Here is a 15,965-nt window from a genome sequence, read left to right as displayed (position 1 = left end):
ATGAGGACGTGGGACCCAACTCCAAGCGGATGGAACCACCGTCCCCACCACCCTTTGGGCCCGTCCGTCACGCTGGGGGGGCAGGAGAAGACCTCACTCTGGAGGAGAAGGATACACGTGGTTGCAGGAGAGGCGGTAGGTGTTCTCGATGATTCCTTCCTCGTTGACGTCCACCAAGATCTGCTGACCACAAACGGCGCAGACGCTGTCGGAGAGATGCTTGGTGGGCATTCCGGAGGCGCTGTAGAACTGAGGGAGGAGAAGAAGAAGAAGAGTGACCATGAGAAGAAGGTGTCCCACCACCCATCGGTGCTGCTGAGCTTTAAGGAGGTGTCCAACCTCTGCTTTTTGGGCTTAAGAACGTCATTACAGTACTTCTCCTGATGTCCAATCTGACCTTCCCCTGATGTCCAACCTGACCTTCTCCTGATGTCCAATCTGAACCTCTCCTGATGTCCAACCTGACCCTCTCCTGATGTCCAACCTGACCTTCCCCTGATGTCCAACCTGAACTTCTCCTGATGTCCAATCTGACCTTCTCCTGATGTCCAACCTGAACCTCTCCTGATGTCCAACCTGACCTTCTTCTGATGTCCAACCTGAACCTCTCCTGTTGTCCAACCTGAACCTCTGGTGATGTCCAACCTGATCTTCTCCCGATGTCCAATCTGACCTTCCCCTGATGTCCAACCCGACCTTCTCCTGATGTCCAACCTGACCTTCCCCTGATGTCCAACCTGAACCTCTAGTGATGTCCAACCTGAACCTCTCCTGATGTCCAACCTGACCTTCCCCTGATGTCCAACCTGACCCTCTCCTGATGTCCAACCTGAACCTCTCCTGATGTCCAACCTGACCATCCCCTGATGTCCAACCTGACCCTCTCCAACCCAACCCATCCCATTCCATGATTCGAGGACACAGTTGGCTTTTTGGCCTCCAGAGAACGTTGGTGACCAACGTTCAACTCCCCAAAATCCCAAATTCCCAGATTTTGGCCTCCAGGGAAGCTGGAGAAGAGCTTTTGGTCCAATATAGGACAATGGGGAAAGGTTTGAGCTGAAAGAGATGAGATCTTGGGAAGAAACGTTCTCCTCGAAGGGTGGAGAGGCCCTGGAATGGGTTGTGAGGAGAAGCAGTGGCTGCTCCATCCCTGGAGGGGTTGAAGGCCACGTTGGATGGGGTTTAGAACCTCTGATCCAGTGGGAGGTGTCTCTGCCCATGGATCCAGATGGGCTTTGAGGTCCCTTCCAACCCAACCCATTCCAGAGGCTCCACAGATGATGTGAGGACTGGAGAACCTCCCGTAGGAGGACACGCTGGGAGAGTTGGGGTTGTTCAACCCGGAGGAGGCTCCATGGAGACCTTCCAGTGTGGAAAAGGGGCTCCAGGAAAGCTCCAAAGGGGCTCTGGATCAGGGAGGGCAGAGATGGGATGAGGGAGAATGGTTTGGAGCTTCAAGAGGAGAGATGGAGATGAGATCATGGGGAGAAATGTTCTCCTGTTTGGATGGAGAGGCCCTGGAATGGGTTGTGAGGAGAAGCAGTGGCTGCTCCATCCCTGGAGGGGTTGAAGGCCACGTTGGATGGGGTTTAGAACCTCTGATCCCGTGGGAGGTGTCTGTGCCCATGGATCTGGATGGGCTTTGAGTTCCCTTCCAACCCAACCCATTCCAGAGGCTCCACAGATGATCTGAGGACTGGAGAACCTCCCGTAGGAGGACACGCTGGGAGAGTTGGGGTTGTTCAACCCGGAGAAGGCTCCATGGAGACCTTCCAGTGTGGAAAAGGGGCTCCAGGAAAGCTCCGAAGGGGCTCTGGATCAGGGAGGGCAGAGATGGGATGAGGGAGAATGGTTTGGAGCTTCAAGAGGAGAGATGGAGATGAGACCATGGGGAGAAATGTTCTCCTGTTGGATGGAGAGGCCCTGGAATGGGTTGTGAGGAGAAGCAGTGGCTGCTCCATCCCTGGAGGGGTTGAAGGCCACGTTGGATGGAGCTCGGAGCAACCGGATCCAGTGGGAGGTGTCCATGCTCATGGATCTGGATGGGCTTTGAGGTCCTTTCCAACCCAACCCATTCCATGATTCTACGATGTCTTCCCGTGGTGCCGCTCTGATGGATCGTGGTCCCAACATCTGATGGACCTCTTAGGCTGCAGCGCCAACTGGTGGCCGTCATCATCTCAGCAGCTCTACAGAAGGTCCCACACCAACGTGGAGCTCTCCTGAGGTGTCCCACTGGGAGGAGAAGACAATTTGGACTTCCAATCCTTCCAGGGAGAACCTCCAAGGAGCAGAAGGTCAGAGAAGAAGAGGAACCACTAAATCCAAGACCCTGAAAGACCGCTGCAAAGAAGCACCGTCATCTGCTCCACCACTGTCCAACCTCATGGATTGGGTTTGGTGGAATGGGGGTTATTTTGGTACCAGGTGATGGAGCTCCAGGGTTTGGACCACCAGGACAGGCAGGAACACGACCACCGGTCCAGAAGGACACCATAAGCTGCAGTGAATCCTGGAATCTTGGACTCATTAAGGTCGGAGAAGACCTCCAAGCTCATCCAGTCCAACCATCAGCCCAACTGTGATGATGGAACCTCATCCCCAAGAGCAAAAGGCCATGAGAACCCTTCCAGTGAAGGAGCATTTTGTTCCTCATTGATGTCCACCAACATCTTCTGACCTTCTCCGGGCATTCTTCAGCCCCACAATGTCCTTCTTGGATTGAGGAGCCCAAAATTGACCCCCGGATTTGAGGTGTGGCCTCCCCAGGTGGACAATCCCTTCCCTTCTCCTGGTGGCCACGTTGGTTCTGATCCAGGCCAAGATGCCGATGGCCTTCTTGGCCACCTGGGCCACCTCTGGCTCATGTTCAGCCGCTCTCCACCAACCCCTTGAGGTCCTTCTCCACCAGAGCCCTTTCCAGATGCTCCTCCCCAGGGCTGGAGCTCCACAGGGTTGGTGTGGAGGTCCCCATCCCATGGTAGAACCTCATCCCGTTGACCTCATCCCATGGCTCCAACCTGTCCAGAACCCTCTGTAGATCCTCTCAATCCTCCAGAAGATTCCACTCAACTGAGTGTCACCTCCAAACTCACTCAATGAAGATCATGGATGGAGAGATGGAACACAATGGGATCCACCACCGAGCGCTGGAGATGAGGACGTGGGACCCAACTCCAAGCGGATGGAACCACCGTCCCCACCACCCTTTGGACCCGTCCGTCACGCTGGGGGGCAGGAGAAGACCTCACTCTGGAGGAGAAGGACACACGTGGTTGCAGGAGAGGTGGTAGGTGTTCTCGATGATTCCTTCCTTGTTGATGTCCACCAAGATCTGCTGACCTTCTCCGGACATTCTTCAGCCCCACAATGTCCTTCTTGGATTGAGGAGCCCAAAATTGACCCCCAGATTTGAGGTGTGGCCTCCCCAGGTGGACAATGCCTTCCCTTCTCCTGGTGGCCACGCTGGTTCTGATCCAGGCCAAGATGCCGATGGCCTTCTTGGCCACCTGGGCCACCTCTGGCTCATGTTCAGCCGCTCTCCACCAACCCCCTGAGGTCCTTCTCCACCAGAGACCTTTCCAGATGCTCCTCCCCAAGCCTGGAGCTCCACAGGGTTGGTGTGGAGGTCCCCATCCCATGGTAGAACCTCATCCCGTTGACCTCATCCCATGGCTCCAACCTGTCCAGAACCCTCTTTAGATCCTCTCAACCCTCCAAAAGATTCCACTCAACTGAGTGTCATCTCCAAACTCACTCCATGCAGATCATGGATGGAGAGGGGGAACACAATGGGATCCACCACCGAGCGCCGGAGATGAGGACGTGGGACCCAACTCCAAGTGGATGGAACCACCGTCCCCACCACCCTTTGGGCCCGTCCGTCACGCTGGGGGGCAGGAGAAGACCTCACTCTGGAGGAGAAGGACACACGTGGTTGCAGGAGAGAAGGTAGGTGTTCTCGATGATTCCTTCCTCGTTGACGTCCACCAAGATCTGCTGACCTTCTCCGGACATTCTTCAGCCCCACAATGTCCTTCTTGGATTGAAGAGCCCAAAACTGACCCCCAGATTTGAGGCGTGGCCTCCCCAGGTGGACAATCCCTTCCCTTCTCCTGGTGGCCACGCTGGTTCTGATCCAGGCCAAGATGCCGATGGCCTTCTTGGCCACCTGGACCACCATTGGCTCATGTTCAGCCGCTCTCCACCAACCCCTTGAGGTCCTTCTCCACCAGAGACCTTTCCAGATGCTCCTCCCCAGGGCTGGAGCTCCACAGGGTTGGTGTGGAGGTTCCCATCCCATGGTAGAACCTCATCCCATTGACCTCATCCCATGGCTCCAACCTGTCCCGAACCCTCTGTAGATCCTCTCAACCCTCCAGAAGATTCCACTCAACTGAGTGTCACCTCCAAACTCGCTCCATGCAGATCATGGATGGAGAGGGGGAACACAATGGGATCCACCACCGAGCGCTGGAGATGAGGACGTGGGACCCAACTCCAAGTGGATGGAACCACCGTCCCCACCACCCTTTGGGCCCGTCCGTCACGCTGGGGGGCAGGAGAAGACCTCACTCTGGAGGAGAAGGACAGACGTGGTTGCAGGAGAGGCGGTAGGTGTTCTCGATGATTCCTTCCTCGTTGACGTCCACCAAGATCTGCTGACCTTCTCCGGACATTCTTCAGCCCCACAATGTCCTTCTTGGATTGAAGAGCCCAAAACTGACCCCCAGATTTGAGGCGTGGCCTCCCCAGGTGGACAATCCCTTCCCTTCTCCTGGTGGCCACGCTGGTTCTGATCCAGGCCAAGATGCCGATGGCCTTCTTGGCCACCTGGACCACCATTGGCTCATGTTCAGCCGCTCTCCACCAACCCCTTGAGGTCCTTCTCCACCAGAGCCCTTTCCAGATGCTCCTCCCCAAGCCTGGAGCTCCACAGGGTTGGTGTGGAGGTTCCCATCCCATGGTAGAACCTCATCCCGTTGACCTCATCCCATGGCTCCAACCTGTCCCGAACCCTCTGTAGATCCTCTCAACCCTCCAGAAGATTCCACTCAACTGAGTGTCATCTCCAAACTCACTCCATGCAGATCATGGATGGAGAGATGGAACACAATGGGATCCACCACCGAGCGCCGGAGATGAGGACGTGGGACCCAACTCCCAAGCGGATGGAGCCACCGTCCCCACCACCCTTTGGACACCCGGAACGGGGCAGGACTTTGCGTGGGAGGACAATGCGGTGTGGACTCACCCCGATGGTGGAGGCCATGTAATCGGCGCACATCTCGGCAAAATCCCGTTCCAGCACTCCGTAGTAAAGTCCGTAGAAAAGGAGGGAGATACCAAAGTCCATCGCATCTTCGGGTTTGATTCTACAACGGAAAAGGCCAAAGGAGACGGAAAAGCGTTTTTAAGGAGGAGCGGGAAAAGACGCGGCGCCGGGAAACGGCACTTCCTGCTTTTCCAGGTGTTTATCTCGGACGCTGCTTCTGGGATGCGTCACCTCGGAATGGGAGAATCAGGGAATGGTTGGGGTGGGAAAAGACTGTAAAGCCCATTCGGTCCAACCTCCTGCCATGGGCGAAGGGGCTTCATGGAATCATGGATTGGAATGGATTGGGCTGGAAGGGACCTTAAAGCCCATCCGGTCCAACCTCCTGCCATGGGCGAAGGGGCTTCATGGAATCGTGGATTGGATTGGATTGGACTGGATTGGAGTGGAGTAGAGTGGAGTGGATTGGATTGGAATGGATTGGATTGGAGTGGATTGGATTGGAATGGATTGGATTGGATTGGATTGGAGTGGATTGGAATGGATTGGAGTGGATTGGAATGGATTGGAGTGGATTGGATTGGACTGAACTGGATTGGATTGGAGTGGATTGGACTGGATTGGAGTGGATTGGAGTGGATTGGAATGGATTGGAGTGGATTGGATTGGACTGGATTGGATTGGACTGGAAGGGACCTTAAAGCTCATCCGGTCCAATCGCCTGCCATGGGCAAAGTGGCTTCATGGAATCATGGAATGGAATGGAACGGAATGGATTAGACTGGATTGGATTGGACTGGAAGGTACCTCAAAGCCGATCCGGTTCAACTTCCCACCATGGGCAAAGTGGCTTAATAGAATCATGGAATGGATTGGATTGAACTGGGCTGGACTGGATTGGACTGGACTGGACTGGATTGGAAGGGACCTTAAAGCCCATCCGGTCCAACCTCCTGCCATGGGCAAAGTGGCTTCATGGAATCATGGAATGGAATGGAACGGAATGGATTAGATTGGACTGGATTGGAATGGATTGGACTGGAAGGGATCTTAAAGCCCATCCGGTCCAACCTCCTGCCACGGGCAAAGGGGCTTCATAGAATCATGGAATGGAATAGAATGGAATGGATGGGACTGGATTCGATTGGACTGGATTGGACTGGAAGGGACCTCAAACCCGATCCGGTTCAACCTCCTGCCATGGGCAAAGGGGCTTCAAGGAATCATGGATTGGAATGGATTGGAATGGATTGGATTGGATTTGACTGGACTGGAATGGATTGGATTGGATAGGATTGGAGTGGATTGGAATGGATTGGATTGGAGTGGATTGGATTGGACTGGATTGGACTGGATTGGAAGGGACCTTAAAGCCCATCCGGTCCAACCTCCTGCCATGGGCAAAGTGGCTTCATGGAATCATGGATTGGAATGGAATGGAACAGAATGGATTGGATTGGACTGGATTGGAATGGATTGGACTGGAAGGGATCTTAAAGCCCATCCGGTCCAACCTCCTGCCATGGGAAAAATGGCTTCATAGAATCATGGAATGGATTGGATTGGACTGGATTGGGCTGGAAGGGACCTTAAAGCCCATCCGGTCCAACGTTCTGCCATGGGCAAAGTGGCTTCATAGAATCATGGACTGGAATAGAACGGAATGGATTGGATTGCACTGGAAAGGACCTCAAAGCTCATCCGGTCCAACCTCCTGCCATGGGAAAAATGGCTTCATAGAATCATGGATTGGACTGGATTTGATTGGACTGTATTGAATTGGAATTGATTGGATTGGATTGGAATGGATTGGATTGGACTGGAAGGGACCTTAAAGCCCATCCGGCCCAACCTCCTGCCATGGGCAAAGTGGCTTCATAGAATCATGGAATGGAATAGAACGGAATGGATTGGACTGGAAGGTACCTCAAAGCCGATCCGGTTCAACTTCCCACCATGGGCAAAGTGGCTTCATAGAATCATGGAATGGATTGGATTGAACTGGGCTGGACTGGATTGGATTAGACTGGATTGTATTGGAAGGGACCTTAAAGCCCATCCGGTCCAACCTCCTGCCATGGGCAAAGTGGCTTCATGGAATCATGGAATGGAATGGAACGGAATGGATTAGATTGGACTGGATTGGAATGGATTGGACTGGAAGGGATCTTAAAGCCCATCCGGTCCAACCTCCTGCCATGGGCAAAGTGGCTTCATAGAATCATGGAATGGATTGGAGTGGAGTGGATTGGGCTGGAAGGGACCTTAAAGCCCATCCGGTCCAACGTTCTGCCATGGGCAAAGTGGCTTCATAGAATCATGGACTGGAATAGAACGGAATGGATTGGATTGGACTGGAAAGGACCTTAAAGCTCATCCGGTCCAATCTCCTGCCATGGGAAAAATGGCTTCATAGAATCATGGATTGGACTGGATTTGATTGGACTGTATTGGATTGGAATTGATTGGATTGGATTGGATTGGACTGGATTGGATTGGAATGGATTGGATTGGACTGGAAGGGACCTTAAAGCCCATCCGGTCCAACCTCCTGCCATGGGCAAAGGGGCTTCATAGAATCATGGAATGGAATAGAATGGAATGGATTGGACTGGAAGGGACCTCAAACCCGATCCGGTTCAACTTCCCACCATGGACAAAGTGGCTTCATAGAATCATGGAATGGATTGGATTGGACTGGGCTGGACTGGATTGGACTGGAATGGATTGGACTGGAATGGATTGGACTGGAAGGGACCTTAAAGCCCATCCGGTCCAACCTCCTGCCATGGGCAAAGTGGCCTCAGAGACTCATGGATTGGATTGGATTGGTTTGTAATGGAATGGATTGGATTGGAATAGATTGGATTGGAATGGAAGGGATCTTAAAGCCCATCCGGTCCAACCTCCTGCCATGGGCAAAGGGGCTTCATGGACTCATGGAATGGATTGGAATGGATTGGATTGGAGGGGACCTTAAAGCCCATCCGGTCCAACCTCCTGCCATGGGCAAAGTGGCTTCATAGAATCATGGATTGGATTGGACTGGAATGGATTGGACTGGAAGGGATCTTAAAGCCCATCCTTAAAGCCATGGGCAAAGGGGCTTCATAGAATCATGGAATGGAATGGATTGGATTGGATTGGACTGGAAGGGACCCCAAAGGCCATCGAGTTCTCCCCCCGTGCTGGGAACAGGGACATCTCCAACCAGACAGAGCTGCTCAAGGCCCCATCCAAAGTCCCCTTGAACCCCTCCAGGGATGGGACAGCCACAACTTCCCTGGACAATCGGATCCATTCCCCTCACGGTGAAGAATTTCTTCCTAACGTCTAATGGAAACCTTCTCCCCTCCAATCCAGAGCTGTTCCTTCTCATCCTATCACTCCAGACCTTTGGAAAAGGCCCTCCGCAGCTTTCCCGGAGCCCCTGGAAGCTGCTCTACGGTCTCCTCGGAGCCTTCTCCAGGCTGAACAACCCCAACCCTCTCAGCCTGTCCTCATAGCTCCAACCTTTGGATCATCTTTGAGGTCTCCTCTGGACCTCTTCCAACATCTCCATAAGGTACAACCAGATCCGGCTGCTCAAATCCCGTCCAACTTGGCTTTGGATGTTTCCAGGTATGGAGCATCTCCCACACCTCTCTGAGCTGTGGATGACATCCAAACGTCCAAACCTTGATCTCCACCACCCTCCACAACCTCTGGAAGGAGCAACCACAGGAATTCCCTCAGCTTTGCTTCCAGGAAGCCCTCAATTAACACCTCCGCATCTCCGGAGGTCACCGCTACATCCGCTCATCATTCCAGAGATGGAATTGACCTCTCCAAACACAAAGATGGTTTAGGTGAGGGTCTTCTCCTACCATCCTCCTTGTTGGGGGACCTCTTTGTCAGGGTAGGAAACCCCACTGGTGCCCAGAAGACTCAAAACTGGGGACACAGCTGAGCTGGAAACAGGATTGAGGCCCAGCGGTGGCCCAGAAGGTCAAGGAGGTCACCAGCATCCTGGCTTGGATCAGCCATGGGGTGACCACCAGGAGAAGGGAAGGGATTGTCCCCCTTGGGGAGGCCACACCTCGAATCTTGAGGTCAGTTCTGGGTCCCTCACTCCAAGAAGGACCTCGAGGGGTTGGAGAACATCAGGAGAAGGGAACGGAGCTGGAGAAGGGGCTGGAAAACAGGGGTTGTGGGAGCAGCTGAGGGACCTGCGGGTGAGTCTGGAGAAGAAGGAGACTGAGGGGAAACCACAACGTTCTCCACAGCTTCTGGAAAGGAGATTGGAGTGAGATGAGTGGTGGTGTCTTCTCCCAAGGAACAAGTGATGGATTGGGTTGGATTGGAATGGATTGGATTGGATTGGAAGGGACCTTAAAGCCCATCCGGTCCAACCTCCTACCGTGGGAAAAATGGCTTCATGGAATCATGGATTGGACTGGATTGGAAGGGACCTTAAAGCCCATCCGGTCCAACCTCCTGCCATGGGCAAAGTGGCTTCAGAGAATCATGGAATGGAATGGAATGGAATGGAATGGAATGGAATGGAATGGAGTGACGGGACAAGAGGAAACGTTCTCGAGTTGGAGGGTTTTGGTTGGATATTGGGAAAGATTCCTTCACGGAAAGGATTGTGAAGCCCCAGCAGATGCTGCTCAGGGCAGTGGTGGAGTCCCCCAATCCCTGGAAGGGTTCCAAACCCGTGTGGCCGTCACATTTGGGGACACAATTTAGTTGTCCCACTGGGAGGCTCAGCTGATGGTTGACCTGGATGAGCTCGGAGAACTTTTCCAGCCTTCCCAATTCCATGATTCTACGACCTCAGGTATCACCACCTCAACTGCGATCCTTTCAGAAGGGAGAGGACACCCCAAAATTCATCCCATTATAATTGGGTTTTTCCAGAGCCGCAACCGGCGCCTCATTCCATGGGTTGCGTCTCATCCTCAACCCATGAGGTGGACCACGAAGTTGACTCACCTGAACAATAAGTTAAGCCCGAAGAGCGTGAACATGACGGCCATGTACCCTACGATCCCCGTGGCGTAGCTGATCTTGTATATCAGCAGGAACCATTTATAAACCAACCTGGAAAGAATCCAAACATGGATTTAACGCCACCGTTTCTCTTGGAAGAAACCCAAAGGTCACTTTTCACACCCGGATAACGCTTCGGAGATACTTCACCCACCCAACGCGCGTAGATAAAGAGGTTTAAAGTTCTAATCAAGCTATGGATCCACCACCAGCGTGGGTTGTTCAATGTCCTGAACCTCCAAACTGGGAAGTTTGGGGTATCCAAAGGGTGGGAATGCTGTCGGTGAGGCCACCAACCCACTGCATCCGGTTGCTCCGAGTCCCGTCCAATTTAGCCTTCACCGGTTACGCAGGTTTGGGTTGGAAGGGACCTCAAAGCCCACTCGGTTCCATGGGAGACCTCTCACTGGATCCGGATGCTCCGAATCCCATCCAACGTGGCCTTCAAAACACATTTTAGCTCAACGTGACAATGCCAATGGTCACCACGACATAGAAATGGTGCTCTTGGCCAAGTGGTCGCCCTTCGCTTCACCACCGGAGTCGCATTTTTAAGGCAAAGAGTGACAATTTGGGGCAAAATTTTCCTGTTTTGAGAAACGCGGTGACCGTCGGTGTCACCGCTTCCACACTTTTGGGTTGGAAGGGACCTCAAAGCCCACCCGGTTCCATGGGAAACCTCTCACTGGATCCGGATCCTCTGAACCCCATCCAACGTGGCCTTCAAAACATGTTTTAGCTCAACGTGACAACGCCAATGGTCACCACGGCATAGAAATGGTGCTCTTGGCCAAGAGGTCGCCCTTCGCTTCGTCACCGGAGTCTCATTTTTAAGGCAAAGAGTGACAATTTGGGGCAAAAATGTCCTGTTTTGAGAAACGCGGTGACCGTCGGTGTCATCGGTTCCACACTTTTGGGTTGGAAGGGACCTCAAAGCCCACCCGGTTCCACGGACAGGGCCACTTCCCACTGGATGCGGTTGTTCTGAGCCCCATCCAACGTGGCCTTCAACCCCTCCAGGGATGGAGCAGCCACGACTTCTCCTGACAACCTTTTCCAGGACCTCCTCACTCCTCCCAGGAGAACATTTCTTCCCAAGATCTCACCTCAATGTCCTCTCTTTCAGCTCCAAAGCGTTCCCCTCATCCCATTCCTGACCAAGAATCTCTCCCCACCTTCTCTGGAGCCCTTTTTCCATACCAGAACCCTCTCCTTGAGGCCTTTTCTTCTCCAGGTTGGACAATCCCAACCTTCTCAACCCCTCCAGGGATGGAGCAGCCACGACTTCTCCTGACCACCTTTTCCAGGACCTCCTCACCATCCCAGAAGAACACTTCTTCCCAAGATCTCACCTCAATGTCCTCTCTTTCAGCTCCAAAGCGTTCCCCTCATCTCATTCCTGACCAAGAACCTCTCCCCACCTTCTCTGGAGCTGTTTTTCCATACCGGAACCCTCTCCCTGAGGTCTTTTCTTCTCCAGGTTGGACAATCCCAACCTTCCCAACCCCTCCAGGGATGGAGCAGCCATGACTTCTCCTGACAACCTTTCCAACCCCTTCTCACTCCTCCCAGGAGAACATTTCTTACCAAGATCTCACCTCAATGTCCTCTCATTCAGCTCCAAAGCGTTCCCCTCATCCCATTCCTGACCAAGAATCCCTCCCCACCTTCTCTGGAGCCGTTTTTCCACACCGGAACCCTCTCCTTGAGGCCTTTTCTTCTCCAGGTTGGACAATCTCAACCTTCCCAACCCCTCCAGGGATGGAGCAGCCACGACCTCTCCTGACAACCTTTTCCAGGACCTCCTCACTCCTCCCAGGAGAACATTTCTTCCCAAGATCTCACCTCAATGTCCTCTCTTTCAGCTCCAAAGCGTTCCCCTCATCCCATTCCTGACCAAGAATCTCTCCCCACCTTCTCTGGAGCCGTTTTTCCACACCGGAACCCTCTCCTTGAGGCCTTTTCTTCTCCAGGTTGGACAATCTCAACCTTCTCAACCCCTCCACGGATGGAGCAGCCACGACTTCTCCTGACAACCTTTTCCAGGACCTCCTCACTCCTCCCAGGAGAACATTTCTTCCCAAGATCTCACCTCAATGTCCTCTCTTTCAGCTCCAAAGCGTTCCCCTCATCCCATTCCTGACCAAGAATCTCTCCCCACCTTCTCTGGAGCCCTTTTTCCACACCGGAACCCTCTCCCTGAGGCCTTTTCTTCTCCAGGTTGGACAATCCCAACCTTCCCAACCCCTCCTCGGACGCTCGTGACAGGAGAACATTCGTCCTAACCTCGGTGTCGTCTGGACCAAAGCGTTCCCCTCATCCCATTCCTGACCAAGAATCCCTCCCCACCTTCTCTGGAGCCCTTTTTCCATACCGGAAGCCTCTCCTTGAGGCCTTTTCTTCTCCAGGTTGGACAATCCCAACCTTCCCAACCCCTCCAGGGATGGAGCAGCCACGACTTCTCCTGACAACCTTTTCCAGGACCTCCTCACTCCTCCCAGGAGAACATTTCTTCCCAAGATCTCACCTCAATGTCCTCTCTTTCAGCTCCAAAGCGTTCCCCTCATCCCATTCCTGACCAAGAATCTCTCCCCACCTTCTCTGGAGCCCTTTTTCCATACCGGAAGCCTCTCCTTGAGGTCTTTTCTTCTCCAGGTTGGACAATCCCAACCTTCTCAACCCCTCCAGGGATGGAGCAGCCACGACTCCTCCTGACAACCTTTTCCAGGACCTCCTCACTCCTCCCAGGAGAACATTTCTTCCCAAGATCTCACCTCAATGTCCTCTCTTTCAGCTCCAAAGCGTTCCCCTCATCCCATTCCTGACCAAGAATCCCTCCCCACCTTCTCTGGAGCTGTTTTTCCATACCGGAAGCCTCTCCTTGAGGTCTTTTCTTCTCCAGCTTGGACAATCCCAACCTTCCCAACCCCTCCTCGGACGCTCGTGACATGAGAACATTCATCCTAACGTCGGTGTCATCTGGACCAAAGGTTTCCCCTCATCCCATTCCTGACCAAAAATCTCTCCCCACCTTCTCTGGAGCCGTTTTTCCATACCGGAACCCTCTCCCTGAGGTCTTTTCTTCTCCAGGTTGGACAATCCCAACCTTCCCAACCCCTCCTCGGATGCTCGTGACAGGAGAACATTCGTTCTTACCTCGGTGTCGTCTGGACCAAAGGTTTCCCCTCATCCCATTCGTGACCAAGAATCCCTCCCCACCTTCTCTGGAGCCATTTTTCCATACCAGAACCCTCTCCTTGAGGTCTTTTCTTCTCCAGGTTGGACAATCCCAACCTTCCAACCCCTCCAGGCATGGAGCAGCCACGACTTCTCCTGACAACCTTTTCCAGGACCTCCTCACTCCTCCCAGGAGAACATTTCTTCCCAAGATCTCATCCCCAATGTCCTCTCTTTCAGCTCCAAAGCGTTCCCCTCATCCCATTCCTGACCAAGAATCTCTCCCCACCTTCTCTGGAGTTGTTTTTCCATACCGGAACCCTCTCCCTGAGGTCTTTTCTTCTCCAGGTTGGACAATCCCAACCTTCCCAACCCCTCCAGGGATGGAGCAGCCACGACTTCTCCTGACAACCTTTTCCAGGACCTCCTCACTCCTCCCAGGAGAACATTTCTTCCCAAGGTCTCACCTCAATGTCCTCTCTTTCAGCTCCAAAGGTTTCCCCTCATCCCATTCCTGACCAAGAACCTCTCCCCACCTTCTCTGGAGCCGTTTTTCCATACCGGAAGCCTCTCCTTGAGGCCTTTTCTTCTCCAGGTTGGACAATTCCAACCTTCTCAACCCCTCCTCACTCCTCCCAGGAGAACATTTCTTCCCAAGATCTCACCTCAATGTCCTCTCTTTCAGCTCCAAAGCGTTCCCCTCATCCCATTCCTGACCAAGAATCCCTCCCCACCTTCTCTGGAGCCCTTTTTCCATTCCGGAACCCTCTCCCTGAGGTCTTTTCTTCTCCAGGTTGGACAATCCCAACCTTCCCAACCCCTCCAGGGATAGAGCAGCCACGACTTCTCCTGACAACCTTTTCCAGGACCTCCTCACTCCTCCCAGGAGAACATTTCTTCCCAAGGTCTCACCTCAATGTCCTCTCTTTCAGCTCCAAAGCGTTCCCCTCATCCCATTCCTGACCAAGAATCCCTCCCCACCTTCTCTGGAGCCCTTTTTCCATACAGGAACCCTCTCCCTGAGGTCTTTTCTTCTCCAGGTTGGACAATCCCAACTTTCCCAACCCCTCCAGGGATGGAGCAGCCACGACTTCTCCTGACAACCTTTTCCAGGACCTCCTCACTCCTCCCAGGAGAACATTTCTTCCCAAGATCTCACCTCAATGTCCTCTCTTTCAGCTCCAAAGCGTTCCTCTCATCCCATTCCTGACCAAGAATCCCTCCCCACCTTCTCTGGAGCCATTTTTCCATACCGGAAGCCTCTCCTTGAGGCCTTTTCTTCTCCAGGTTGGACAATCCCAACCTTCTCAACCCCTCCAGGGATGGAGCAGCCACAACTTCTCCTGACAACCTTCTCCAGGACCTCCTCACTCCTCCCAGGAGAACATTTCTTCCCAAGATCTCACCTCAATGTCCTCTCTTTCAGCTCCAAAGCGTTCCCCTCATCCCATTCCTGACCAAGAATCTCTCCCCACCTTCTCTGGAGCCCTTTTTCCATACCGGAAGACTCTCCCTGAGGCCTTTTCTTCTCCAGGTTGGACAATCCCAACCTTCCCAACCCCTCCTCGGATGGAGCAGCCACAACTTCTCCTGACAACCTTCTCCAGGACCTCCTCACTCCTCCCAGGAGAACATTTCTTCCCAAGATCTCACCTCAATGTCCTCTCCTTCAGCTCCAAAGCGTTCCCCTCATCCCATTCCTGACCAAGAATCTCTCCCCACCTTTGGAGCCGTTTTTCCTTACTGGAAACCTCTCCTTGAAGTCTCTTCTTCTCCAGGTTGGACAATCCCAACCTTCTCAACCCCTCCAGGGATGGAGCAGCCATGACCTCTCCTGACAACCTTTTCCAGGACCTCCTCACTCCTCCCAGGAGAACATTTCTTCCCAAGATCTCACCTCAATGTCCTCTCATTCAGCTCCAAAGCGTTCCCCTCATCCCATTCCTGACCAAGAATCCCTTCCCACCTTCTCTGGAGCCCTTTTTCCATACCGGAACCCTCTCCTTGAGGCCTTTTCTTCTCCAGGTTGGACAATCCCAACCTTCTCAACCCCTCCAGGGATGGAGCAGCCACGACTTCTCCTGACAACCTTCTCCAGGACCTCCTCACTCCTCCCAGGAGAACATTTCTTCCCAAGATCTCACCTCAATGTCCTCTCCTTCAGCTCCAAAGCGTTCCCCTCATCCCATTCCTGACCAAGAATCCCTTCCCACCTTCTCTGGAGCCCTTTTTCCATACCGGAAACCTCTTCCTGAGGTCTTTTCTTCTCCAGGTTGGACAATCCCAACCTTCTCAACCCCTCCAGGGATGGAGCAGCCATGACTTCTCCTGACAACCTTTTCCAGGACCTCCTCACTCCTCCCAGGAGAACATTTCTTCCCAAGATCTCACCTCAATGTCCTCTCTTTCAGCTCCAAAGCGTTCCCCTCATCCCATTCCTGACCAAGAATCTCTCCCCACCTTCTCTGGAGCCCTT

The 15,965-nt window shown here is 53.3% G+C and overlaps 1 protein-coding gene across 1 annotated transcript in view; it reads right to left on the bottom strand.

The window, feature by feature from the left end:
- Nucleotides 1–15,965, bottom strand: part of RNF121 (ring finger protein 121) — a 32,873-nt gene that overhangs the window by 9,532 nt on the left and 7,376 nt on the right. Inside the window, exons 5-7 of the mRNA XM_054055677.1 lie at nt 10,256–10,363; nt 5,258–5,378; nt 116–249 (exon numbers count right to left, since the gene is read on the bottom strand). Coding sequence (XP_053911652.1) covers nt 116–249; nt 5,258–5,378; nt 10,256–10,363 — 363 coding nt within the window. The remainder of the gene's footprint in view (nt 1–115; nt 250–5,257; nt 5,379–10,255; nt 10,364–15,965) is intronic.

This window comes from Cuculus canorus, chromosome 1, assembly GCF_017976375.1.
Source record: "Cuculus canorus isolate bCucCan1 chromosome 1, bCucCan1.pri, whole genome shotgun sequence".
NCBI classification, from domain to species: Eukaryota; Metazoa; Chordata; class Aves; order Cuculiformes; family Cuculidae; genus Cuculus; species Cuculus canorus.
This window is presented reverse-complemented; position numbering and strand designations above follow the sequence as displayed.